The sequence below is a fragment of the Myotis brandtii genome, unplaced genomic scaffold, assembly GCF_000412655.1.
Source record: "Myotis brandtii unplaced genomic scaffold, ASM41265v1 scaffold782, whole genome shotgun sequence".
Classification (NCBI taxonomy): Eukaryota; Metazoa; Chordata; class Mammalia; order Chiroptera; family Vespertilionidae; genus Myotis; species Myotis brandtii.
Genome location: NW_005371138.1, coordinates 2,224,838 through 2,252,235, shown reverse-complemented (window position 1 = coordinate 2,252,235; position 27,398 = coordinate 2,224,838). Strand labels below are relative to the sequence as shown.

General features: G+C 51.7%; 1 protein-coding gene across 1 annotated transcript in view; it reads right to left on the bottom strand.

Moving 5' to 3' along the window:
- Window positions 1-27,398, bottom strand: part of OTOG (otogelin) — an 80,297-nt gene that overhangs the window by 33,966 nt on the left and 18,933 nt on the right. Inside the window, exons 19-32 of the mRNA XM_005883347.2 lie at window positions 25,808-25,932; window positions 24,637-24,849; window positions 23,003-23,183; window positions 21,331-21,405; window positions 21,003-21,046; window positions 19,331-19,484; window positions 11,174-11,281; window positions 9,188-9,326; window positions 7,192-7,326; window positions 6,743-6,889; window positions 6,320-6,439; window positions 4,533-4,649; window positions 3,781-3,937; window positions 928-954 (exon numbers count right to left, since the gene is read on the bottom strand). Coding sequence (XP_005883409.2) covers window positions 928-954; window positions 3,781-3,937; window positions 4,533-4,649; window positions 6,320-6,439; window positions 6,743-6,889; window positions 7,192-7,326; window positions 9,188-9,326; window positions 11,174-11,281; window positions 19,331-19,484; window positions 21,003-21,046; window positions 21,331-21,405; window positions 23,003-23,183; window positions 24,637-24,849; window positions 25,808-25,932 — 1,742 coding nt within the window. The remainder of the gene's footprint in view (window positions 1-927; window positions 955-3,780; window positions 3,938-4,532; window positions 4,650-6,319; window positions 6,440-6,742; window positions 6,890-7,191; window positions 7,327-9,187; window positions 9,327-11,173; window positions 11,282-19,330; window positions 19,485-21,002; window positions 21,047-21,330; window positions 21,406-23,002; window positions 23,184-24,636; window positions 24,850-25,807; window positions 25,933-27,398) is intronic.

Here is a 27,398-nt window from a genome sequence, read left to right as displayed (position 1 = left end):
GGTGGAGGATGCTAGAAACAGCCTGTCCTTTGCCAGTCACTGCTACCCAAAATGCCACAGAAGGCAGAAACTCTGCTCAGAGCTGTCTTGCTGAAATGTCTTGCCTGATGTCAGACAGACACCGCCTGTCCCAGGGACCACAGTTCTCCCATCACAGATTTATTCCTTTAGGGCTTAAAGGTAATTGTCCGTCAGGAGCCCGGAGGCGCTAACACATAAGTGGAACTGCAGTCCCTATGAATGACACTGTACCCTGGCCCAGCCCTCATCATTCAGACCCCTAACTGGTGTCTGCCAAGGTCTGACCTTGGCCCAGCTGGACAGAGATCCGTGCCAGAAACTACTCCTGGGCAGCCCTCCTCCCACTGCCCACTGACCCCAGTGATTAAATTGACATTGGCTCTAACGCTGGACATTAGCCTCCCTGGGGTCTTCACTCTAGTTATGACCTGCGTTTTCACTCTGATTAATGCAGGGGAGGGAGCGTATTCTGGGACCCTACGACCCTGGCTAAATTTGATGACGAATCTGAGGGGCTGAGCCAGGCCATCCTTGGGGAGAGCAGTTTGCATTTGCCGTTGCCAACTTAAAACTTCGGTAAACTCCAGACAGTGTCCCATGGGCCTGATGAGCTAGATTAGGAGGATCGTGGGGTGGCCCACTGGTTTTTACTTTCTGGTGGAGCTGCCCTAATGAGCACAATCCCCAGGAAGCTGGCTTGGCCTGGGCTCCATATAAGCTTCTGGGGACAGAGTTCTGGGGCATCCCTGGGCCCTGCACTGTCCGGGTTCTCTCTGCATGACAGGGTCCCTCCCTGCCCCATGTCACAGCTCTTCCAGGGCCACAGGAGGCTGCTGCTGCTGTGGCATCAGGTCAGGGCTGGCAGTGCCCTGGCCCCGAGGTTCCACTTGGGGAGGACGGGCTTACCTTTGTTAAAGAAGTCACAGTCGTATGCTGAAAGGGAGAGAACAGCCTTCTTAGGAAGCTGGAACAGATGGGCAGAGCCACGGCCCCAGCATCCCAGCTCTTCCTCCTTCCCCCAGGGGCGGACCTGGCCTGCCTCCCAAACTCCAAGATTCAGGCATGGCAGTATGTTCAGATATCTTGAGCTGTAGGAAATACAATGGCTTCTCTCTGTGCCCCCCACACAACGCTCAAAGCCGGCCCAGAGGAGGCACTGAGCGTTTATCGAAAGAAAGAAAGAAAGAAAGAAAGAAAGAAAGAAAGAAAGAAAGAAAGAAAGAAAGAAAGAAAGAAAGAAAGTTGGGAAGAAGGGTCTGTTTTGTATGTCCCCAAAGGGCAAGATTAGAATCAAGGGGTGGGAGTTCCAATCGGAAATGTTGCAGAAGGTCCCAGAAGAAAGCAAGCACAGATAGAAGTTAGTCTGTCAAGAACCTTGGATGGAAAGGGACCAGGTGAGTCCAAGATCCAAGTTCCCCGGGTGCAGTTTCCACCAGGCTGTCACAAGCTCCTCTAAGCGTGTGCTCAGCGCGCCCTCTAGTGGCCCAGTCTGGCAACACAGCCTTTTCCCCTGGCTCTTCAGCCACAGTCCTCAGTGGTTTGGGGTAAGCGGGGGACCTTGAAAAGGGCGCCTAAATCCAGGAGCAAGGCTATGAGGAGCCAGTTGGGTAGACATGGGATAAGTGAGGAGGGGCTTCTCCATTCATAGGTGTGATCTGAAGAGAGTCACCAACTCCACCCCACAGCCCAAACCCCCTAATCAACACTACTGCTTTGCAGGGGTCTGAAGACTGATCTGCTGTACTGCTATGGGCAAGTACCTGCCTCTCCTCACCTGTGGATCAGAAAACTGAACTAGAAAATTAGAAGATCTCTGAGCCTCTGGTTTCAGGTGTTTACTAGGTTCACAGCAGGTCACCCAGGATTGTCAAGAGCCAGGCCCCTATAGTCAGGCCTGGGTTAACCCCATCTCTCTCACTGGTCAGCTGTGCACACTGGCACAAGTCATGCAACCTCCAGTCACTTGGTGCCCTCCTCTCTAAGATGGGACCACAGCTAGAATCTGCCCCATAGACTTGTGATGCCTGGACTAGGGTAAGGCAAGGGCTCACCTCAGTGCAAAATTTAAGGAGGCATCAAAAATCTCAGTAACCAATTTCTATTTATGTTCATCAACATTTTTTAAATTTCAAGATTAATGCAAAATCCCTAGAATGAATAAAATATCAAAATTTTAAAAAATAAAGATAGGATGAGTGACAGCACCTTGCTGAGTGATACTGGAGCCCGAGGCAAAAGGAAAAAATCAATGATACTAATCCTGTCATTCCTTAAAATGTTGGTATTTTGTTCATCAAAGTTATTTTTACATTCGTTTTGATTTTTAAAATATACCGTCAACATATGACCTATGTTGTGCCCCACCAAGTGCCTCGCTCGCCTCGCCCCAGCCCTGCACCTGCGGATTAGCGAGTTAACGCACAGAAGGCACAGGGCCTGGCACACAGCAGATCCTTGTCAATGTGGGTCCCCTTCCCCTTCCTGGAGGATTTGTATCAGAGAAGGAGAGGGAGCAGCAGACAGCAGGAGGACCCAGGGCACTGGTGGTGGAAGGGTCTCAGGGGAAAACAGGCAAAGAAAAGGGAAGCCAAAGGCCGCTTCTGCTCCCCCTCCTTCCTGAGGTCATCATGCTGGAGCCCCAGGGCTCAGGACATGCCAGCACCCACGTCACCATGACATATGACAGCAATAGCTAGAGCATCGCGCCAAGTACTTTACATGTGCTACCGCATTTAAACCTCACAGCACCCTGCAAGGTAGGTTCAGTTCTCCGAACCCTCGATTACAGCTCAGTGCAAGCAATGTGCCCAGGTCACCCTGCTTGATGGAGCTTGAGTCCCAGAGGGTTCAGCCCCAAGGCCTGTGTAATAACCACAGCACTGCAAAGTGAGGCGTGCTTGCACCAGGAAGATCACTGTTATGCAGAAGGAAATAATCAATAATCAATCATTTAAATTTCTATATATTTTTTCATTTAAAAAATATTTACTTTTTTATCTATTTCGTGATATACATTTATGCTGATAATATACACATGTATGTGTACCTGTGTATGCATATGTGTGTGTGTTCAAAATATTTTTACTTGATAAGAGTGTGCAACCAAAAGTGTTTGCAAACCACAAGGCCCTAGGTAGACTGATGTCTTGGGCTGCCTCTGACAGCAGGTCTCAGCTGACAAAGGGCTTTTACATTCACTATCCCATTTGACCCTCACAATAAACCTGGTGGGACAAGTCTATTCTTTTTCAGATGAGAACACTGAGCCCCAGGGAGGTTGGGGGCTTGTTTGAGGTCACACAGCTCACAAATGGCAGCTCTGAGTCTGGAATCCAGGACTCCTGACTCCTCTAGCACAGTGGTTAAGAGCACAGGTTACAGCCAGGCCACACTGGGTGAACTTGAGCATCTTATTTAATCTCTCTCTCTAACCTGTTTCTTCAACTCTAAAACAGGAATAAACAGTCCTCTTTATAGGGGAGTTGGTAAAGAATCTATACTAATAAAAGCATAACATGCGAATTAGACCAAACAGCCAAACGACCTTCTGGACGACGTTCCGGACAAAGCCAGGGCTGCGAGGGCCGAGCCCCTGGCACGATTTTTGTGCATTAGGCCTCTAGATAATGAATGGTACACACAGAGCAGTTGGTGCCTGGCACAGAATACGTACTCAACGGATGCTAGACAGAGTGATGGTCCCCCCCAGGCCTGCCCACAGAGGGCCCCACTCTCCCCCTCAGGTGATTGGACACTCACGGCAGAGACGTGGGGTCCGCCAGTCGATGGCCACCCCGTGCTGGCAGCACTGGTGGGCATAGGCGGACACGCTGGCACAGAAGCACTCACAGTCACCGCCCCGGCTACACCCACATGTGTCCGTCAGGCAGTTTGAGTAAAACCAAGTGACATCAACCTAGAGGAGGTCAGAAGTCAGAGGTCAGAGGACCGACCCTGAATGTTTGCCTGGGAGATTCTCAACTGATGCCAATCAGACTCAGGGAGCAGCAGAAACACGAAGGGACCACAGGATGGTGTGAGCTGCCATGCAGGCAGGATCAGGACCTAAGCCATTGGATCCCGGGGCTGGAGGTGGGGCTGAGGAGCAGACATGGGCATGAACTGCCAGCCTGAGCCAGAGACAGCTGCTTTGGGGGCCTGGAGGCTGCGGAGCAGAGCTGAGCCCCAGCTCTCCTCTGTCTCCACTTGTGATGCCACAGCAGTAGGGTGTGGGGTCACTGTTCAGAAGAACTTCCTGCCCGGGGAAGAGCCAGGTGGAGATAGGCTCGAAAGGGCACAGCTCTGCTTGTCCTGCTGTCTGTCCTGGGTTGTTTGGAGAAACAGGACAGACTATTTCATCCGAGCTGGAGGCAGGGGAACGGCAGCGAAAGGGTCTCCCCTCTAGGCCTGAGGTGTCTCTCCCGAGGCATGATGGGGGTTGGGGTCTGAGAGCAGGAGGGACCTGAGGAGAAAGGTGGGGTCAGGAGTGGCCTTGGCTGGGGCCCACTCACCACAGGGTGGCAGGTCTCAAACACCTCGCTGAGCAGGATGCTGCACTCCTTCTTGGCGAACGGTTCTCGGAGAGGATTCAGGACACACGTGTCCCGGGCATCGAGGGTGTCTGGGCACTGAGGGCAAAGGCAGGGCTGTGGACCTCCCTACCCCCAAACGCCTGTTGCCAGATGTGGTCAGACAGACTCTTAGAGTGACCCCCTGATCCCACCTCCTGGGGTTCATGTCCTTGTATAATCCCCTCCCTGCAAGAGTGGGAGGGGCCTAGAACTTGCTTTAAACCAACAGAAGACAGCAAAGGTGATGGATGGATGTGGTTATGTCAGTGATTGCATGACTCTGTTGCATTATTTGTAGAGCCCATCTTGCTGGAGTCTCTCCAGACAACAGCCAGCAAAAAATTGAAGCTCTCAGTTACCTGGTTGCAAAGAACTGAATGCTATGACTGCCACGTGAGTGGGCGAGGAAGCAGATCCTCCCACCCCACCCTCCAAAGGAAAGCCCAGCCGAAGCGGACAGCTTGACTGCAGCCTGTGGTACCTGAGGCAGAGGACCGGGCAAGCCGTGCCCCAACTCCTGACCCACAGAAACCGATCATACGTGTGGATGGCTGACTGCTGTTTAGCCCGAGGGACTGTTGCTGCACAGCTATAGATAACATGATTTCCTGATGTCAGCTGACCCCCCCCCCTCCTCCCTCAGGCCTACATTTTCACTACAGCCTCCTGGGGAAATGCCCAAGGCGAGTAGCAAGAGAGAAATAGCTGGTGGAAGGAGGGGAGCAGTAAAGGTTAGTCAACCACTCAGCTTCTCCAGAACGAGAATGGGGCAGAGCACACCTTTCTGAGGCTGTGAGAACAGCCTTGTCCCGCCTTAGGATGACATTGAGCTCCAGGCCATGACTAACAGCTCTCTTGACCCCAGTCCACATGGGCTCATCTCTGTCTGCTCCCCAACAGAGAACTAAGGACCTAAAACTACTCAATCCAGGAAAGGCGACTATGTGACACTCATCCCCACCCTCCACTGCTGCCCCATGGCAGACATAACTAACCAGTTTTCCTTCCAACTGAGCCTGACACAAGTCTTAGATCTCTCTCAACATAGCATCCCTGGCAGCCTCTTCTCACAGATCAGAGTTGTCAGATGAGGTGAAATCTATTTACCATACCTCTCCTGGCACAACCCCTTCACAGAGGACCAGAGAAGATGGGACTTAAGGTTACCCAAGTCACTGATGACCCAAGCCAAGAACCCAGGGTCAGTGCTCACAGCTTGGCAGCCTCAGTCAGACACCCCCCTCATTTCTGCCTCTGCTAATATTGTTCTCCCTTTTCAGAGGTCTTCTCTCTGATATATTCGTTCTTCCAAGTTTGTCCTATTCTTTAAGTACCACACTAGTTCCACCACCTTCATGAAGCCTTCTCAAATTGCCTCAACCCATATGGGTCTCTCTTGGCTTCTCCTCTATGCCAGACCTAGTGCCAGGCACTGGGGGCACAGACGTGGGTAAGATGGTGATGCTTCAAGCCTTGCCCTCCTGCTAGGTGGTCAGAGACTGTCTCCTTCCCAGTCCCCACTCTTCCCCTTGGAGCCTGGCCCAGGGCAGGTGTGCACTGATTTGTGAGATGGGATGGTAGGTGTCCTTGGGCCACAGGATAGTCTGGGCTGGGGATGCAGCTCAGAGGCCGAGAGAAGAAGGAGCAGCCTCACACCAGTGTCCCTTTTGCTTGACCTGGGCCAGGTACTCTCGCGCTGGCCAGGGCCCAGCTCACGGAGGCTTTACCTCAACTGCAGCCCAGCTGCTGCCAAATTCCTGGGGGTTAGTTAACTCCAAGTTCTCTGGGGTCCTCATCTCATTGATGGTTTTTAAGTCAAAGTTCCCACAGAGCCCCGCCAGCTGGCCCTGGAAGAAGAGAGGACACCATGTCAGTTGCAGGCTCGCCAGGGGTGAACCATGGGCAGAGGGGGTTGCCATGAGCCCAGGAATCTGTCATGAACCCAGAAGCAACTACTGAGGTCCCAGGATGAAGAGGATGAAGAGGAGTAGGTGAAGGGTCAGAGAAGAAGGGGTGGGGAGGACAGGACAGAAGGCACACTGCTGCTGGCTCCCCCGTGAGGGTACAGCTCACCCACAGACACCCAGGGGCTCGGCTCAGCCCCAGGCAGGAGCAGATGGCTCCTGGAGGGTCACTCATCGTGTGACTACCTGCCACTGCGGCCCAGCCTGGATGTGCACTGTGGTCCTCTGGTCCCATAGGAGGGTGACGTGCTCCCGTGGGAAATGCACCAGCGTGAAAAACCCTGCTTGCCACGTGTGGACCTCTTGCTTCTCGTCCAGGAAGCTCTCAGGACTCTGAGGCGACAGAGGTGGTCATTCCTGAGGCCAAAGTGTCCCCCAACACCTGGGGCAGCTTGGCCTGGCTACAGGTCACTGCCCAGCCCCAGGACCTCACCAACTCCTACGCCTCCCTCACACCTTGACATTGACCTCTGTGTTCCTGACCCTGGCCAAGGTCAGGAACAATCTGAGCTGTTGATTCCAGGGCTCCCAGAGAAATTGCTGTGGTAAAGAAACTAGTCCTTAGCCCTCTTCCGCCCTCAGCCCCTGTTAACCTGCCAAGTGTCCCTACAACCTTCACCTGCACCGGGCCTTACGGGATTTCCCGAGTCGTCATCAAAGATGATGAGTGAGTTCCCAACGTTGATGGAAATAAATTTCCTGCAGATGATGCCAGAGCTGTAGCAGTTTACATTTTCTACAATCACAGAGAAGCTGAAATTTGATGTGCTCTGAGGAGAAAACAAATTCGTTTAGTGAAACCAGCGAGAGAAGAGGTCTGCTGAGAGGCACAGGGGTAGAGGGACACGAACTTTAAAGTGGCTTTCAACTCACTTCTACTTCTTATTAGCTGTGTGACTCTGGGCAACCTACTTCAGTTTTCTGAAGCTCAGTGTCCTTTGGGGGAGGGGGGCACCTAGTGCAGTGTTTAGGATGTAATGGCTCTCCAAAAAGTATCTGATGAGTGAATGGATGAATGGATGGATGGATGAATGAATAATAGGAGGACAGGCGTGTGGGGGAAGGGACACTGTCTCACATATAGTGATAATGGTAGGTGGCAGTGTAAGCCTTTCTGGAGGGCAATTTACAGGCATTAAGCAATATTTTACATGTACATACTTCTTATAGCAATTTCACTTCTAAAAGTCTAGGGATACTTTCACAAAAGTACTCATTGTGCATTTAAATATTGGCAACAGCCTAAAAATCCATCAATGAGGGAATAATAAAACAAACTAAAGCGTGTCCTCTCTGCAGAATTCAACAGGAAGAAGAAAGAAAAAAGTGTGCACTGACTATAGGAGATAATGTTCAAGGTATACTGTTAAGTGGGAAAAAAAGCAAATTGTATGAACTTATCCATATAAACGAAACAAAGTGTGTATATGTGCGTGTGTGTGTGTGTGTGTGTGTGTGATGAAAAATGATCTTTCAGGATTCACACCTGTTAGGAACAGGGAATGAGAACAAAAAATATATGAGGAGGAATATTTGTTTTTAATATGTGCTATTCTATTATTTTAAATCTTAGTGAAGGGCATATATTAGCTTTGAAATTTAAAAAATAAAATGGGGTCTGTGGAGCTTTGAAATTATGTGCCCCATAGATAGGACTCATTCCATAATAGGCTTATTATTATTACACTAGAGGCCCGGCGTGCGAAATTCGTGTGTGGGGTATGGTCCCTAGCCTGGCCTGTGATCAGGACCATCTTCCCTGGCTGCCGGCAGCCGGCCCTGCCCCCACTGCCACCCATCTCCTGGTTCCCTGTTCGCCATTGGGGGTATCAGAGCCTGCCAGCCAGGGGGAGGGACCAAGAGGTAGTCAGTGTGCCTCATAGCGACTGGTCGAGCAATCATTCTGGTTGTTCTGCCGTTCGGTCGATTTGCGTATTACCCTTTTATATATATAGATAATGAAATAGACTGGCCCTTAGCAAAACCAAGGTCCCCTGTGTGTCTCTGGCACCCTCCCACCTACCCTGCTGGTACCCTTTCCTCCTACTGGAGGGGATCCTGCTTCTACTGTGCCCCGCTCCATTGCCATGCCTCTTCCTCCACGTGACTCCTTAAGCACCAACTCTCCAGTCAGACTTCTTAGTTCAAACCTGACCCAGCTCTGCCACTACCTGGCAGTGTGACCTTGGGCAACATACCTACCCTTTCGAAGCCCCAGTTGCTACATCTACTAGTATAACATGGGGTCAATAACTACCTCGTAGGGCTGCTGTCAGAATGAAGTAAAATAACCCACAGTGCTCAGCCGACCACCAGGCACATAACAAAAGCTCAAAAAGCACTAGCTCTTACTATAGACAGAAGAACATGGGGACCCAATGGAGCAAGGTTATAATGGTGGGTGAACAGGCAGTGGAGCATTTTATGACTGGTGAGCTCTGTCTGGCCTCTGGCTTGCTCCTCGACATTTCCTTCCGCCTCTGGATAGTCGCACCCCAGGGCTTAGATCCCCCAACCACCTAATTAGCGTCACACTGGAGTCCAGAGCATCACCAGGCTCTGACAGGTCTGCAGCCTCAGCTACCCTGGGTCCTCATGGAGCCAGCCGGGCAGACGCATCCAGGGGCTCACCTTGACCAGGTGCACCTTGCATGCGCCCACGAAGTCAAACGGGAGCCCGTCAAACGTGCGGTAATGCCGGTCGCCATAGGCCGTGCAGGTGGCGGCACAGGGATGGAGGGCACACTGGAAGGAGCCTTGCTGGCACACGCTGAAACACATGCACCCGGACCAGCTGGCAGGGTACCCCCACCCCCTGAATATCCTTGACGGAGACATTGCCTACTGAGCTCTCACTGTGTGCTCCTGGGCCGGGGACCAACAAACATCATCAGCCTCCCACAGAAGCCTGGAGGGTGGGATTGTGGGTCCCTTTATGTAGGAGACACCACCCTTGGAGCACACAGCCTGTGCACACTCCATGTGCACACACTCATTAGGGTGAGAGGAAACCCTGAGTCTAGGACAGTGGTCGGCAAACTGCGGCTCGCGAGCCACATGCGGCTCTTTGGTCCCTTGAGTGTGGCTCTTCCACAAAATACCACGTGCGGGCACGCATGTACAGCCCATGCGCAGAAGTTGGTATTTTGTGGAAGAGCCACACTCAAGGGCCAAAGAGCCGCATGTGGCTCGAGAGCCGCAGTTTGCTGACCACTGGTCTAGGAGAAGCTCCTCAGCCTACAAGAGACAGAGTTCAGGAGAGCTGAGGGGCTGGGAAGGGCTCGTACAGAACACACTCATCTCTGAAACACGAGACCAGGGATCAGTGCCCCCGGCCTGACCCAAAGCCACTGTACCCAGGGTCTTGCATCCAGCCTGACCCAAAGCCACTTTGCACAGGTCTTGTGCCCAGCCTGACCTAAAGCTACTTTACCCAGGGTCTATTCCCAGCCTGACCTAAAGCTACTTTACCCACGTTCTATTCCCAGCCTGACCCAAAGCCACTGTACCCAGGGTCTTGTACACAGCCTGACCCCTTTTGACAGTCACTACGAGACCAGGGATCAGTGCCCCCGGCCTGACCCAAAGCAACTGTACCCAGGGTCTTGCATCCAGCCTGGCCCAAAGCCACTTTGCACAGGTCTTGTACCCAGCCTGACCTAAAGCTACTTTACCCAGGTTCTATTCCTAGCCTGACCCAAAGCCACTGTACCCAGGACTTTTACCCAGCCTGACCCCTTTGGACAGTCACTGGAATGTGATGTGGGACTAGGACAGGACATGGGTTCCACTGGGTGGGAGGCCCCATTGGAATGAGCTGAGGCATCCTGGTCCCGTCTCCTTCCCCTCCCCATCTTAGCCCCACTGCTCTAGCTGATATGCTTTGGTCATTGGCCAGAGAGTGGCAGGAGCCAGGGCTTCGGGGCCCCTGAGCTGTCCCCTGACCCCTGCGGCGTGGCAGGGCTGCCTCCATCCTGCAGATACACGAAAGCTGGAGGAGTATCAGGACTCTCGGAGCCCTGGCAAGCCCTGGCTGGAACCTCTGAGGCACCCGGCAGAGGTGGCCGCAGTAGAAGCTGCCCAGCCTGTTGAGAGGCCTCATTGATTGTGAGAATGCATATGCTCACATATATGTAAACATACCTGTATACATACACAAATCCATAATTGTATATATTCACTAACATATTCAAGTTTATGAATGCCCACCTATTCATATACTAGTACATGCACTTGCATATACATTCATGTATACACTCTATGGGTTTTGGATTTCTGCCCACCTTATGCATTTATATAAATATGCAAACACATCAAGTTTACAAATACGCGTGTATACATTCCCACCTTATGCATTTATATAAATATGCAAACACATCATCAAGTTTACAAATACGCGTGTATACATGTATATACATGTCTGAACAAATCACATTCATGTAAATACTCACAAAAACACCCCTAAAATTCTTTCTATGCATACACTGGTATATGGAGGCAAAACCCCTACAACATGAATATGGAAGGGGCATGCTTGATTGTGTTCATGATCTTCCATCCCATATCTATCCCCCGCCCCCCAGATAAAGCTAGAGTCTGGATGGGGCCCTCACTCACCAGGTATGGCAGGGAGACATGACCTGGTCCCCAGGGAAATACTCCTTCCCCTTCCACGTGCATGGGCACTCCTCCGGCAGGAAACATGCATCCCCGTGTCTGAGGAGGCTGCGGGGACACAGTAAGCAGGTGGTCAGGAGAGCACCCTTCCCACTTCTGCCATCTGGGGAGGACCCCGTAACCACATGGGCATCCAGGGTGGCTCTCGGCATTTACCCTAGAAGAGACTGGCCATGTACCACTACCATCCTGCCCAGTGGGATTCAGAGGTACGTTGGTAACTGGAAAAACCAGACACAGAGTTGGCCCAGCTCTGCCATTCATCAGGAAGCAAGGCTACGCCCTACCAGCCACATCCCCCAACCAGGATAGATGCCATTTGCCCCTCAGCACCAGCTGTAGACTAATAAAAAGACCACATTCCTCATGGAACACCCAGTAGACCTGCAGTAAAAAGAATGTTAAATGGAGTTTTTCAGGAAGATGGAAACGCAGCTCCACGTGAAGGAATGAAAAGCTTGAAAAAGTGGAAAATATGTTGGCAAACATAAAAAATTATTTCTTAACTTCTTTAAGAGATAACAGCATTGAGAGCAAGATTCGTGTCAATGAATTGTGGGGTTTATAACATATAAAAGTAAAATGTATGACAATAATAAGAATGAGAAGGAAATAAATGAAAGTACATTGTTGCAAATATTCTACATAGAGTGGGAAAATATTAATTTGTGGTAAACTGATAAATGAAAGATACATATAATCTCTAGAAACACTGCAAAAAATGCCAAGATATATAGTTTAAAATTAATAAAGAAGATAAAATAGAATATTGGAAAATACTTAACCTAAAAGAAAGCAGAAGAATAAAAAAAAGAACAATAGAACAAACAGATAATAACTAGATGGTAGTATTGAATCTAGTCAAATTACATTAAATGCAAATGCATAAATCCTCCAATAAAAAGGGAGAAACTGTAACATCAGCTAAAAAAGCAACATCCAATTATATTCTGTTTACAAAAGACACAATTAAAATATAAAAGCACAGATAAGGTAAAAGTAAGTGGTGGGGGAAATACCAGTCTTAAGAAAGTCGGAATGGCTATATTAACATCAGACAAAGTAGACCTCAAGACAAGTGGCATTAACAGTAATAAAGAGGGCTATTTCATGACAATAAAATATAATAAAAGGCACTCATTTTGACTGTGCAGTTTATGAGTTTTGACAAAGTTCAGTGATTGAGTAATTTGCCCAAATTCAGACACTGAGGACAAAGCAGCACTGGTATTTGGGCCTTGGTCCTCCTGCTGCCAAAGCCCAGGGTGGCCAGGACCCCCCACTCTCACCCTGTGTCAGTGATGGCGAACCTTTTGAGCTCGGCGTGTCAGCATTTTGAAAAACCCTAACTTAACTCTGGTGCCGTGTCACATATAGAAATTTTTTGATATTTGCAACCATAGTAAAACAAAGATTTATATTTTTGATATTTATTTTATATATATAAATGCCATTTAACAAAGAAAAATCAACCAAAAAAATGAGTTCGCGTGTCACCTCTGACACGTGTGTCATAAGTTCGTCATCACTGTTCTATACCATAAAAAATTTCAAAGACTTGAAATCATACAAAGAATATTTTCTAACCACCATGAAATTAAATTAGAAACCAGGAACAAACAGATATAAGGAAACCTCCAAATATTACAAAATTTAGTAGCATTTCTAAATAAACCATGAACCAAAGAGGAAATTAGAAAATATTACCAAAAAAATAAAAACACACTGTATCACAATTAGTAGAGTGCAACTAAAGCAGTGCTTACAGGGAAATTTTTAGCTTTAAATACTTATATTAGAAAATAAGGAGGAATTGCAATAAAATGTCTAAATTAGACATGGGGCATGGGGCCCAATTCCATGCCAACCTGCTCACCCAAATTAAATTCAAAGTAAGTAATAAGAAGGAAATAATAAAGATAAGAGCAGAATTAAAATAGAAAACATAAAATCAATAAAACCAGAAGTTGGTTCTTGGACAAGATCAATAAAACTGGCAACGCTCTGGTTAGACTGGATAGTAAAAAACAAATCTATATATATAAAAGCCTAGTTCAACTGGCCAGCTGGTAGCTATCATGTGCAATGACCACCAGGGGGCAGACACTCTGATTGGTAGCTATGACGTGCACTGACCACCATGGGGCAGATGCTCAACACAGGAGCTGCTGAGCTGCTGTGACTTGGCAGCTGTGGTTCTTGGGTGACACACCCAGAACCAGAGAGGAGGGAGCCAGATTCCAGGATGTGTCACCCGGGAACTGCCCTCTCTCAATCTGGGGCCCTTCAGGGGATGTTGAAGAGCCAGTGTCAGCCTGATCCCCATAGGCCAGGCTGAGGGACTCCATTGGTGCACGAATCCGTGCACCAGGCCTCTAGTAAATAAATAAAATCTTCAATATCAGGAACAAAGAGGAGACAGCACTGCATACACTACAGATATTAAAAGGAAAACAAAGCAATATTTTTACAGTATCAAGCCAATAAAGTTGACAACTTAGATGCAATGCACAATAAAAACATCAAATGCTTATGAATAAATTCAGTAACAAATGTGCAAAAACCTTTATGTGAAAACTGAAGCATGGCTGAGAGAGATGAAAGAAGACTCCATAGATGAACTGATAACACCATGTTTGTGCACCGGAAGATTCACGAGTGTGACGGCGCAAGTTCTCCCCAAATTGATCTACAGATTGAACAAAATCCCAGAGGCTCTTTGGAAGAAATTAACAAGCTGATCCCAAATTTACATGGAAATGTAAAGACCTAGAAGGGCCAAAAGACTTTGAAAAGCAACAAAGTTGGAGCACTATCACTTTCTGATTTTAAGACTTCCTATAAAGCTTTAGAAATCAAGACAGTGTGATATAGGCCTAAAGATAGAAAAATAGATCAATGAAACCAAACAGAGAGTCCTGAAATAGACCCACATTTCTAAAGTCAATTGATTTTTTTTTACAAAAGTGCCAAAACAATTCAATAAGGAGAGGAAAGTCTTATTTTTTAAAAAATGAGGCTAGAACCAGTAGATAGCCATCAGAGAAAAAAAATAAAATAAAACTTGATTCCATTTTGCAACATATACAAAATATAATAATTTCAGATAGCTTGTAGACCCAAATGTAAAAGCTAAAATTGTAAAGCTCCTAGAAGGAAACATAGGAGAATATCTTTGCAACCTTGGAGTTGGCAGAGATTTCTTAGGACACAGACAGCACTAACCCTAAAGAAAGAAATGACCAATTGCTAGACATCACCACAATTTAAAACTTCTGCTCATCAGAAGTCTCTAGACATATGAAACACATTGCGTAAATGAGCAGGCAAACCACAGACTGGAAGAAAACATTTGCAATTCATATGTCGGACAAAGGGCTTCCATCCGGGATATATAAAGAGCTTGTACAATTCAATTTTAAATATTGACCCAATGAAAAATAGGCAAAAGACCTGAATGGACACTTCGCAAAGGAATTTGTTCAAAAAGCATGTGAAAAAGGACTCATCGTTAGTTATTAGGGAAATACAAATTAAAACTGTAGTGAGCTAGGACTATGTTCTCACTGAAATGACAAAAAATAAAAAGTCAGAAAACACCAAGCGATAGTGAGAAGGTGCTGCGGCCAGCCCTCTCCCGCGGTGAGAGTGTACAATTGTACCAGCGCCTTGGAAAATTATTTGCAAGTTTCTCATCTAGTTACACAGAAATCCACCCTGGGGCCCAATTCCATGCCAACCTGCTCACCCAAGAGAAAGACAGAGCAGCCTTATTCAAAATAGCCCCAAACTGGAAGCAACCCAAACAGCCATCAGCATTTGAGTGGATAAGTGAATTACTGTATATTCACACAATGGAATACTGCTGAGCAATAAACAGAAACAAACGACTGGAAAGTGTAGCCCTGTGGATCAACCTCGCAAACATATGCTAAGGAAAGGAAGACCGATGTCATACTGTCTGAGTCCATGGCCCTGAACATCCAGAACAGCCAAAGGCTGTCTATGCTGAAAGGAAGGCCCTGGTGAAGGGAGTGTGTGGGGGGTAGGAGGGGGGAGGGGGGAGGAACCACCTGGGGAAAGGCATAGGGCAGGAGGGAATTTTTTAAAGTGACAGAAGTTTCTATATTTTGAGAGGGGTGTGGGTTACAAGAGGATATAGATTTGTCAAAGCTTAGCACAATGGTATACTCAGAATCTGTGCATTTTATTACATATAAATTATGCCTAAGTCTTTAAAAATTAAAAGGGAAAAAAAAGTGTGGCACCAAAGGCTGACTGGAACCTCCATATTTAAGGGGGACCCACCATTTTCTTGGGAATCCCCCAAATGCCAGCTTCTGTTGTTTGTTTGTTGTCTTTTGGCCCAGCCAGTTATATAGAGAAGAATTCTCTTTCCTCTCTGGCCTGGGAGGCTAAAGCTTTGATGCCACCGACCTGGGAACCAGGCTGGGGAAGAGGGTGGGGACACAGTAGGTTTTCCTTCCATTTCCCAGTTTTCACTCCATCTCTCATCCCTCCTTGTCCCCCTAAGATCAAAGCCTTGGATTTGGTTTCTCTATAAACGCTTACCACCTCTCTCCTGCTGGGTGGCACTAGGGCAGTCTCAGGACCCCAGGGGTGGGGAAGGTGGCCAGTGGTCTAACTGCTCCTGACACGACTTGACTTGCGACTTGTCTGCCTGTCTCCCTGCGCCCACCCACCTTCTGGGATTCCCGGAGCCTCCTGTCCTAAAGCTGTCAGCAGGAAGTAGGTTGCTCTCCTGGCTGCCCAGGCATCAGCTGCCAACCTCTGCTCACAAGGTCAGTTTCCACACACCCAGCTCATTCCTCCTTCAGAAACGATGGACCCATCTTGTCCACTGTCACCCCACTGCTGTTCTCCTTGTCGCTGGGGATGTATACCTTATTTACTCCATTACCAGCATGTCATTGAGATTGTGGGAGGAGGCAGGGGGAAAGGCTTTCGCTCCATCCATTACGCTTTCCTTGAAGCCACCTTTCTAAGCCTCTACTTTTTTATGTGTAAAAGGAAAATAATGACACCTTCCTCTCAAGGTCATTATGAGAATCTAATTACAGACCTGGGCACACTGCCTAGCACCGGGTACGGACACAGTAACATTGTTTTCCTGCCCCTCCTCTCCCCATAATTGCATCAGACACCAGCAGTGGGCTGGCTCATTGCCTTCCACCTCCAGCCCCAGGCCCGGGCTCTAGACGCTTCCTCAGAGGTCTTCCCTCCACCCACCATCCATTGCTCCCTCCGGCCCTCTGCAGGCCTGCCTACATCCCCGAGCACCTGCTTCATGCCCACCACAGAGAGGAGTGAGAAAAGACTTGGAGCTGTGGCCTCTGTCCTCCAGGTGCCCTTAATCTGTGGAGCGCTCTTTCCTCAACTGTTAAAGGACCTTCTAGTTCCAAGGCCCCCTTGGGGGACAATTGCAAATGCATGGGATCCAAATGAAAGAAGACAACGCTGTCTGCTCACATGAGTGCCTACTCGGTGCCACTGTAAGATGAGGAACCTGAGGTTCAGGGGCTAACTCACCCAGGAGGTGGTGAGATAGTAAATCACCGCTGTGCTAGTCTGCCTAGCGGCCAGGTCCTTTGCAGCAATTCACAGCATCCAGCGATTCTTAGAAACACTATGGGGAAAGGCATGGGAGCCAAGGGGGGCCCAGAGAGTCCCCAACAGGGGTTGTTCGGACGGTGCTTGGACCTCATTGGGAACCTTATCCCAAATCCCAGGAGGATGCTCCACGAGGCTAGGAAATGCCTGCCCTTTCTTTACAAGTTGAGGTTGTAATAATTTCCCTTGGAGAAGCCCCCGTGGGAGGTGTGGGAGCTCCTCATGGGGCATCTGATACGGTACATGAGCCATGAGGGCAAATACCCCGGAGGTGATGGGGTTGAACGCTGAAAAGGGGAAGAGAACGAGTCTTCATGGAGCACCGCTGAGCAGTGCCAGCTCCTCGCAGCCTCTGTCTCATTTAAACCTCACAAGAACCCTGCAGGGTGGGTGCTACTGCCCTCAGTTCCCAGAGGAGCAAACCCCGGCTCAGAAAAACCAAGTGATGTCACATAATGAATGACAAACCTGAAGCCCTCAGACTGTGGTGTTCTTGGCACAGCGCCGGGACCTGGATTGACCTGTGAAAGGCCTGGGGCAGGGGAGGAGGATTTGGGTCCTGCCCGCTCAGACGGGTCCTGCCAGCAGCCAGCCAGACCTTACAGACAAGAAAACGGATGCCCTCAGACGGGTCCTGCCAGCTCAGACGGGTCCTGCCAGCAGCCAGCCGGGCCTTACAGACAAGAGTGGCCGGGTAACCTGTCCAAGGTCACCCAGCCCATTAGAAACCTTCCCATCCTCTCCTCCCCTTCGGAGCCTGGGAGTGAAAAGGGAACCCCACTCTGGCTTCTGAGCTCTTCCGGGTTAAATGAGTCCTGAGTGTTGGACAGGGCGTTAGACCCTTGATGCTCAAAGCGAGGTCCCCAGACCAGCAGCACAGCGTCTCCGGGGAGCTGGTTGGAAATGCAGAGTCTCTGGCGGAGATTCGTGAGCACATTAATATTTGAGGAGCACATACATCCCTAGAGAACCCCAAAGCTCCTTCACGAGAGGGGTCTCGCTGAATCCTCCATTCCCCAGGCCCCTCCGGGAGGGAGCCCTCAACCCTCAATTTACAGACGAGGATCTGTTGAGAGAGGTCACGTGATGAGTCACTGGCAGAACCGAGCCAAGTCTCCCATTCCAGTCCACCCCTCCCAGTTCCACCTTCCCTCTGCGGCCTTCCCACCGTGCTGGGCAGTGACTGGCCCTCCGCTCCTGACCCCAGAGGCCCTGGCTCGCCCTGTCCGGTGCACACAGGCCAGTGCCACAGAGGCCTTCAGTGACAGACACCCTTCGCAAGCTCCTCTGGGGCCTGGCAGCAGGTGGCAGTCGGCCTAGGATCCTGTGCAGGTTCTTGAGACCTCACGAGGCTTCTTGTGGATGCCCTTGCCTGGGAAGGGGCAGGCTCATCACCCACACTGTGACCTCTGTGTAGGGGACCAGGCCTTGGGCCTCGTGGAGCCACCACGCTCTAACCAATGGGCAAGCTTTAGAGTAAGCACCGTAGGCTTTGAGTCATGGCTGCCAGGGCAGACCATTTCCCTCCATCCTGCCCCAGCCTCAGTTTTTTCATCTGCAAAATGGGAATAATGATCCTTCCCTCCTTTCTTTGAGGGATGCTCTGAGATTGAATGGGATGGTAATATCGAAGTGTTTCATAACCAGTAAAGCTCCAAATGACTGCCTCTTCCCTTTCCCACCCTAGAAGTCCTGATCCCCCCACCCCCTCACTTCCCTTGGCTGCCAGGCCTGGCCCACGACTCCCAGCTGACCACTGACCACTGCACAGGCTGAAGGACACAGCCCTGCAATGCCAAGTCACGGCACCATCTGTCTTCTCAGCCCAGACCTGAAGCAAGACCAGCATCAGGAATGAGAACTGGCAGAGCTGGGTACAGGGCCTCTGCAGCCACCTGTGTACAGAGCACCCACGGGCAACCCACGAAACCCACCTCGTATGGATCTCACAGCTTTTATGCCACCTGAGGGACACTGGGTGGGCCTTGCTTTTGCAAGGATTATAGGGGCACCAGACGGTCGCCAAAGGGCTCTGTTCAGACTTCTGTTCAGGGAAAGAGGTTGGGAGCTGAAACAAGGGTTTACTCTCTCACGGCCTTGAACCCACTGGACCTCTAGAGCCTGCCACACCCCACTCAGCGCTTCAACTTCAGTACCTTGTTTCATCCTCACAACAACCTGCTGCGGTGCTAGGTATTACTATTATTCCCATTTCACAGATGTAAAAACTGAGCCTCGGAGAGGCCAGGCCCCTTCCTTACCCAAGGTTGCCTGTTGATAATAAGCAGGGACAGGTACACTCCACCCCACATGCTCCTGCTCTCTCTCAGGCTCCTCACTGGCCATTAGGTTGTCACAGGCCAGTCCTGGGCTAGTGTCAGCCTGCAAGGCTATGTGAGGTTTTCCAGGACCCTCATTCCACCTCGTGGTCGCAGAGTGGGAGACCATGGCAACATAGATACCCACCCTTGGGGACAGGCGCAGCCTGAGAGGCAGGGGCCCCGAGCTGGCACGCTCAGGTTCAGCAGCTGCTGCTCACACGTCCTCTCTCTGCTCAGCTCGGGGTCGGTGTGCAGGTCGCTGCAGTTCACGAAGACCTGGCCGGCTGGGCAGGCAGCGGCTGAAAGAGGAGAGGGTGGGTGCTGGGAGGAGCACGGGCACTCGGCAAGATGCTTGGAACACCCGGGCCTGGGGGTGGGCTCCTGGGCGGCAGGGTTGGCCAGGGAGATGAGGAGACCCAGCATCTGGGAGACGCAGGGGGAGATGGGGCCCTGATGCTTTTTGGTGCCCTGGTTGCTTCTGGACGTTCGTTGGGCTCCCATGTGCACATCCCACGTGGAGAGGAGGGATGTGTGGTGTCCCACAGCAGGACAACCTCCTCAACTACCAGCCCCAGCTACCGAACATGTCCTCCCACCAGGCACTGCTCCCCGACTTCACATGCGTTTTCTTATTTACTCTTCTAACAGCTCTGTGAGGTATTCTTACCCCCATGTCCCCATATAATGTAGAGAAACCACTTCTGCTTGCAAAAGGCAGGATAGAGAGGAAGTGCCCAGAGGGACAGGAGAGGAGCCAAAAATAGGGTAGCAGTGCAGTGAGGCGGGGTGGCCAGAGGGCTTTTAAAAACAGGAAGTCAGTTACCATTACTCGTATTTCTCTCTCTCTCTCTCTCTCTCTCTCTCTCTCTCTCTCTCCAGGCCTTCAGTCAAGTTGGCTGTGCACACTCACACTTGTGTGCATGATCTTCAGGAAAATCAGTAAAAGGGAACTGAGTTTTACGCCCAGCCTGGATGGAGCAGAGAGAAAGGAATAGCCACAGGAGATGAAATGAAAGTCCCAAAGAGGCAGAAACCCAAAGCCAGAAGTGATCAAAGGAGAACACTTTCAGGAATACACATGGAACATGGGGGAACACAGAAGTCTAGGTTACTTACAAAAAAGATAACAAAAGCTCGGAGAGGCGAAGTGAGTTATCCGGGACTGCACAGCTAGTGAGTCCTGGGCAGGATCTGAACCGAGGCTGCCTGACTCTGGAGGCCCTGCTCTTGGCCACCTGCCATACGATTAGTCTCTGGTCCCCTCTGTGCTGATCTCCACCCTCAGTGGCCTCGTCTGCCCCAAGAGATCCTCCCTGAAGACCCCAGTCTCCGTTCTACCACCTCCAGGCCCCTCACAGGCTGACCCACCGCCGGGCCACCTCACCCCCATCTCTATGGCCTGGGATGTCTCAAAGGCCCAGGCTGTCCTCCCCATCTCTGTGACCCCCACGTCCAGCACCCGACTGGGCAGAGTCTGCCTCAGTAGACACGTGATGGCTCAGGCCCAGGAAATCCAGGACCCAGGGGAAGTCCAGGGACCGTCCAGACACCAGCTGGCCCCCCTGAGAGAGACCGTCTCAGGCTCTCCTTAGAGAAGCAGGAAGGACGGGCGCAGGGTGGGGCTGAGGCTGGGACAGGATTTCTGGACACCACCCTCCAAGCTGGAGTCTTTCCCGTGAGGGCAGGGAACACAGAAGGCTCGGTGTAGGGCAAGATTGGGGGTGGCCGCTCCCCGTCCCGATCTGTTTTTGAGCTCCCCACTCTCCTCTCTATAACCCCACTACACGGAAGAGCCCCCTCCCTTCCAGTCCCCGTACCTGGGGCTCTGCTGTCACAGCTCATGACCCCATCTTTGCAGTGGCTGGAGAGAGAGAGAGAGAGAGAGAGAGAGAGAGAGAGAGAGGTGCTGGTCAGCTGACCCAGTCACTGCACAGCCCAGACACCAAACCCCAGTCACTGCAGGACCCGGAGACCCTGAGCCACTGCACCCAGATCCCTGGACTCAGACAGATACCCCCGCTGCCTGTCCCTGGCTCCTGTGCAGAGGTGGGTGCCATCCATGGGACGTCCTGCTCAGATGCGCTCTCTTCAGTTAGCAACTTCACTTACAGAGAAGACAGCAGCGCTGCTGCACAGGGAGCTCACCAGTGGCCCAGAGACGGGATGTCGCTGTCCCCCGGGGGATAGTCCACTCCTTGGAAGTGGCAGGAGCACTGGTTCCTATAAAACCCAGGAACAGAGAGCAGTGAGCGGACGCAGGGGCCGAGGCAGGGACTGCCAAGGACGGGGACTCACTCCTCTGCCAGCCAGGGGCCTCGGGACATCTAATGGCATCTACTGTGACTTGTGGCACATCTCCCGGGAGTGAGGAAGCCAGCCTGGCACCAGGGACGGAGGTCAGGGATGGGCCCCAGACTCAAGGTCTCCGTACTCTCCCAATGCCAAGCTCTTTTGGATGAAAAATCAAGGCCACGCTGCCTGAGCCCATGCCGTGTCAGGGACAGGGCCATAGTCTTGTATTGGTCACTCACACCCAGCATCTGTTCTAATTGCTGTGGAGTGCCATATAGGTTGTCACATATTTTGAGCACCAGGCAAGGCCCTCATGTCATCAGCTCCTCACAATGGACCCTGTCAGGCAAGGATCCTTGTGCTGTCTGCCAGTTCCTCACTGTAGGTCATCTGAGGGCAAAGACTGTTTCCTCCTCACATGCCTCCCACAGCACCTGTGGGCTATAGCCAAGGGCAGGCCTTGGAGCAGAGCCGTTGGGGCTGGAAGGGAAGTCTGAACTCATCCCACCCCCAGGTTTCTCAGTCGCTCCCCCTCCCCCATATAACCTACAGAGGTTCCCCTCATTGGCAATACTCAACATCGGGGATGGAGGGGCTGGATCTCCGGGGAGGATTCTGGAGTTTAAAAAGGCCTGAGTGATTCTGATATTACCCCCAAAAGAGGCCTCTCTCCAGCCCCCACCACTCAGTCGAATACGAAACCATTTTACAGATGGAGAAATGGCTGGCGATTAAGGGCCTTGCCTGTCAGCCCCGGGATCCTGGGAGGGTTCCACTTCCCATCATGCCTTCCAGCCACACTGAGACCAGGCCTACAGCGGCCTCAGGGCCGTCCCATCCTCTCTGCTTGGACCGCTCTTCCCTCACTTCCCGCACTTCCCGCAGGTCTCTCCCAAAGTTGCCTCATCAGAAAGGCCTTCCTTCCATGCTCCTCTCAGGTGACATAACGGTGACCCTCCCCACCCCAAGCACTCCTATTCTCACTCTACTCTGTAGCTCTGATCACCACCAGACCCATAAGTGTCTGTCTGTCTGTTACGCACCCCACCACCTAGAATGGGAGCTCCATGAGGACAGCATTCTGTTTGTTCACTGCTGAATTCCCTAGACCTAGAAATGCCAGGACCACACTAGGGGGTCAATAAATATTTGTGGACAGAGAGACCCTCTTGGCTCTGTGGGGTGGTTCTGTCTTGTTGTCCTCCTGATGAGGAGAACTGAGAACCAGAGACGTTAAGACACTCACCCAAGGTCACACAGCAGGTCAAGGTCGGAGTTGGGATTTAAACCCAGTGTGACTCCAGGGTCCCACTGCCTGTGGGGTAGCTCTGTCTCTGTGGAGTGGCCTGAAGAGCCAGAGCTGAGGAGGGAGCCCACCCATCCACCCACCTTGCCCACCCAGATCTGCCCTGTGACTGTGAAATGAAGGAGGGACATCAGAGGCCCAGGCAGGCTCCCTAGTCTCAGGTGCCCTGGAGACCCCAGCCTCCTCTCCGACTGACAGAGGTCAAGCTGACTTGCTCACCTGGGAACACAGAGGTCAGCCTGGGTGTCCAGATAGGTGTCCAGTGGGCAGGCACAGCCCTCCACACACTCATCCTCGCTGAGGTCACCGCCACAGGCCTCAGGGCCAGCCAGGTCCTGGCAGGTTTGTCCACACAGGGCCACACAGGGGCTGTACTCCTTGGTGGCCTCACAGGACAGTGCTGTAGTAGAAAATGGAACTGTCCCCACAACTGTGTAGGGTGGGGTCATTATCCTGATGAGGAGAACTGAGAACCAGAGAAGTTAAGACACTCACCCAAAGTCACACAGCAGGTTAGGTCAGAGTTGGGATTTAAACCCAGTCTGACTGCAGTGTCCCACTGCCTCCCACTACACCAGCGTGGCAGGGAGGCAGGCTGGGCCCCACCTCCCGACTTCAGCCTGGGCCCTGCCATTGGTGTTTCTTGTTCTTTGCAGGGCATTCCTCTTAGGGAATGATATTGGGGGAGGAGTGGAAATCACTGGCCCCTGACAGCCACATACCCGCCCCATCTCTCTCTCTCTCTCTCTCTCTCTCTCTCTCTCTCTCCTCTCACACACACAGCTTTCCTTTCCCTCACACAAAACGATTGTCCTCTGACCCCAGTCAGGCAACACCCCACACACACACACACACACACACACACACACACACACACACACATTCCTGCCCCTCTCATTTCCACGCTTGTAACAACGTGGGCCGTGAAGATCAATTATGCCCCCTCGGCAGCCTCTTGTCCAGACGTCTTCTCTTTACTTAATCTGGCCGCTGTCCCACTCCTCCGGTCTCCCACCGCCCATCGGGGCAAGTAGATCCCCTGAGACCGTCCCGCTCAGTTGCTCTCACTGGGGCTGCGCACCAAAGCCACCTGGGAGTTTTTAAAGATGCTGATGCCAGCCCCTCCGCAGGGACGTTGTTTTCATTGAACTGAATGTGGCCCAGAGAAGTGCATTTGAAAAAGTTCCCAGGGTGAGTCTAATGTTCTAACGCTGAGAACCACTGGTCCTATCCAGTCACCTCTAGGGAAACTTTGGCTCAGAGAGGGCATGGCCTTGCCAGGGACACACAGCACTTACCTGCTGGGCTGGCTCAGAACTCAGGCCTCCTGACTCCCAGTACTGTTACTTTTTCATTTATTCAACAGACATTTTCCTACAGCTTACAGAGAGTGGGGCCGGTGCTAGGGCTAGGGGCACAGAGAAAACTAAGAGATGGGAGGTGTGTGGCCGGGGTGGGGTGCGGTGGGTATGGGCCAGCTCATGCCCATTGAGCCACACATGCACCCAAGGGCCACGGAGCTGGTGGTCTTTAGAAAGCTTGTTCCAGCTCTGACCAGAGCGGTGGCAATGCAAGTGCTGAGAGGTGGGGGTGGTGGTTGGTGTGACAGGACCTGGAGATGGGATGGAGGTGAGGGTAAGACAGGAGTTAGGTGTCACATATCCCAGGCGTCAGGCCTGGGTGGCCAAGGGCCCTGGGCAGAGGTGGAGAGCAGGAGAAGCTGTTTGCGAGGCGGGATGTGAGGCTGGAGAAGACTGGGGACGTGCGAGGGGAGAGTTCAGGTGGACACTCAGGTCTGGAGCTCCCGTTCCTCTAGCCCCCCTCACACGGGCGCACAAGTGTGGGGCACTCACCACAGGCTGGCAGGTGGGTGCGGAAGTCGACGGGGAGCCCGTGGCGCTGGCACAGGTGGGCATAGTGGGCCAGCGTGGCACACAGACAGGGCTGCCCGCAGCGGCAGGCGTCCCGGCGGCACTGCTCAAAGTAGGGCACGGGGCTCAGGTACAGGGAGCAGGGCGCAAACAGCTCCTCCATGAGCACGCTGCAGGCCTGCACCGCGTAGGAGACTGCGGACAGGAGGCACAGGGCGGGGGCCAGGGGTCAGGCTTGCTGGGCCCAGGCCCAGCCCCTGCCTCCCTCCCCACAGCTCAGGGTGTGTGTGTGTGTGTGTGTGTGTGTGTGTGTGTGTGTGTGCACACCACTGTGCATGTCTGGTTGGGAATGTGTGGGTATGTTTTAGTGAGTTTGGATGTGAATATGTGGCGGGCCATATGCATGAGCATAAATAACTGTAAAGGAGTATGTGTTTACGTGTTACACATGTGTACATGCACTCATACATTGCATTCCACCAGGCATGAACCCACGTGCTGGAAGGAGAAACAGGAGTGAACAAACAGACGAAATCTCTGCCCTCATGGAGCGTACATTCTGGTCCGTGGAGAGCATCACTGAACAATTTACATAGAGAAATCTCTAAGGAGAGAGGCCGGGAAGGAGGACAGGGATCGAAAGTGAGGTGGGAGGAGAAATTACGGTTTTAAATGGCGGGTAGTCAGGAAAGGCCTCCGTGGTAAGATGATGTTTGAGCAAAAACTTGAAAAAGGTGAGAAGTATGTTTTCTGAAGGAAGGGCATTCCAGGTGGAGGGAACAGCAAGTGCAAAGGCCTGGAGAGGAGAGGAGGCCTGGCTGTGTGGGGAGAGCAGTAAGGGGGCCAGGGGGCTAGAGCAGAGTGGAGGGCAGGGGAGGCGGCGGTGAGATGAGGGGGTGGGCAGAGGGTGTAGGGCCTGATGGGGCCACAGTGAAGACTTGGGCTTTTGCCCTGAGATAAGAGAGCCAGTACAAACGGGTGTGCACCTAACAGGGTAGAACGTGAAGCTTCCTGCCTGCCAAGCCCTCACCAGAAGGGAACCCCAGTTTCTTAGCACCCCTGCCCAGTCGGACCAGCATCCTCATGCCCGGGTTCCCATCTCCTCTCTCTCGAACCAGCCCCACTGCACCCAGCCCCCCTGCCCCCACCTCACCGGCTTGCAGGTGCATGTCACAGGGGTCCAGGGGGGAGCCAGAGGCCAGCGGGGAGCAGGCAGACAGTGTTTTCCAAGAATTGCCAAAGAGTTGTGGGGTGCTCTCGGGCACCCCCACCGGGGACCTGCAGCCAAGACAGAGCCACACTCACACACTTGCCCATGTGGACCCAGGTGAGCATCCAGTGTACACCCAAGTAAGCACCCCCCCGGCCATGTACACACACACACACACACACACACACGCACACACAACACACACAGACCAAGCATAAGCACACACGGTAAGAGGCACAAATGTACCCACCTGAACGGACACACACACACACACACACGCACACACACACACGGACCAAGCATATGCACACAGGGTAAGAGGCACAAATGTACCCACCTGGACAGGAACACCATAGGCCCAAGAACACCACCTGCACACACCTCTCACACAAACACACACAGAGCAGATATGTGCCAGACATGCCAGCAGCCAACGGGGCCTCCACAACCACATTCAAGCACAATTACGGCTGCGCGCACACACATCACATCTAACAGGTTCCAAAGGGACTCTCAATGGGCTTGGGCCCCACACTGCCCTGCCTCCTGCACCCACCCCCAGCTCTTCGTGTCAGAGAGAGAAACAGGAGCGCTATGAGCCAGACTTCTTCCTCCCCTCCCCACGGGCAATTCCTGAAAACTCCCCCGCCCTCCCTTTCTCTCTGGGTAGGAGACAGTCACATGAGGATCAAGAAGGAGAGCAAGGGGGAGAAGCATGATGTTTTCTAAACATCGCCATCTCCAAGGGTCACCAAGCCCAGGAAGAGAGCCCTCGGCGTCCACAGGGGGCAGGCTCTGCCCACATTACTGCTCCAGGGCAGAGTCCTCAGGTGACACAGAGCATATTTCCGCAGAGTCCACAATTAGGAGGGTGGCAAGCAGCCCACACAGCAAACCAAGGTCTGCCCCCACCGTCCGGCCAGCTGCCCTACCCTCAGCCCCACCAGGCAAGACAGAGCAGAACGCTGCATTTTAAGTGTGCGCGCACTGAAAAGCGCTCAGCTTTTCCTCGTACTGGTTTTCCGAGCAAATCTGAATTCTTGTTTCCGGCTGAAGAAAGCCTCTCGTGTTTCCTTCTGCCTCGCCCAATGCGCGTAACTCGAAGGACTGGCCGGAAGCCCCCTCCTTCAAGATCAACCCTTCGTCCTTAATTCTGGAAGGCCTGACTCCTGACCCCTCCCAAGTTCCTAAACTGGGTCCAAGCCCAGAGAGTCCTTTCTCAACTCTCCATCAGTCCATGGGGAACAACACCAGGCAGGAAAGTTGAAGGGTTGGTGAGAAAGAAAGCAGGGATTCTGGCATCACTGGCTCACTGGGGGTCTGCACTCATCTAAAGGTGTTCACAGTCAATTAAAGCAAACAACCATGAGCCAACTCAAACCCCTACTAATTTTAAGCTGTTTGCCATAAAGCTGTATTTCTCAAGGTATGCGCCATAGGCCTCATAGATTAGAATCACAGTGGTGTTTATCTATAATAATAAAAGCGTAATATGCTAATTAGACCAGACAGCTGAACAACCTTCCGTATGTCC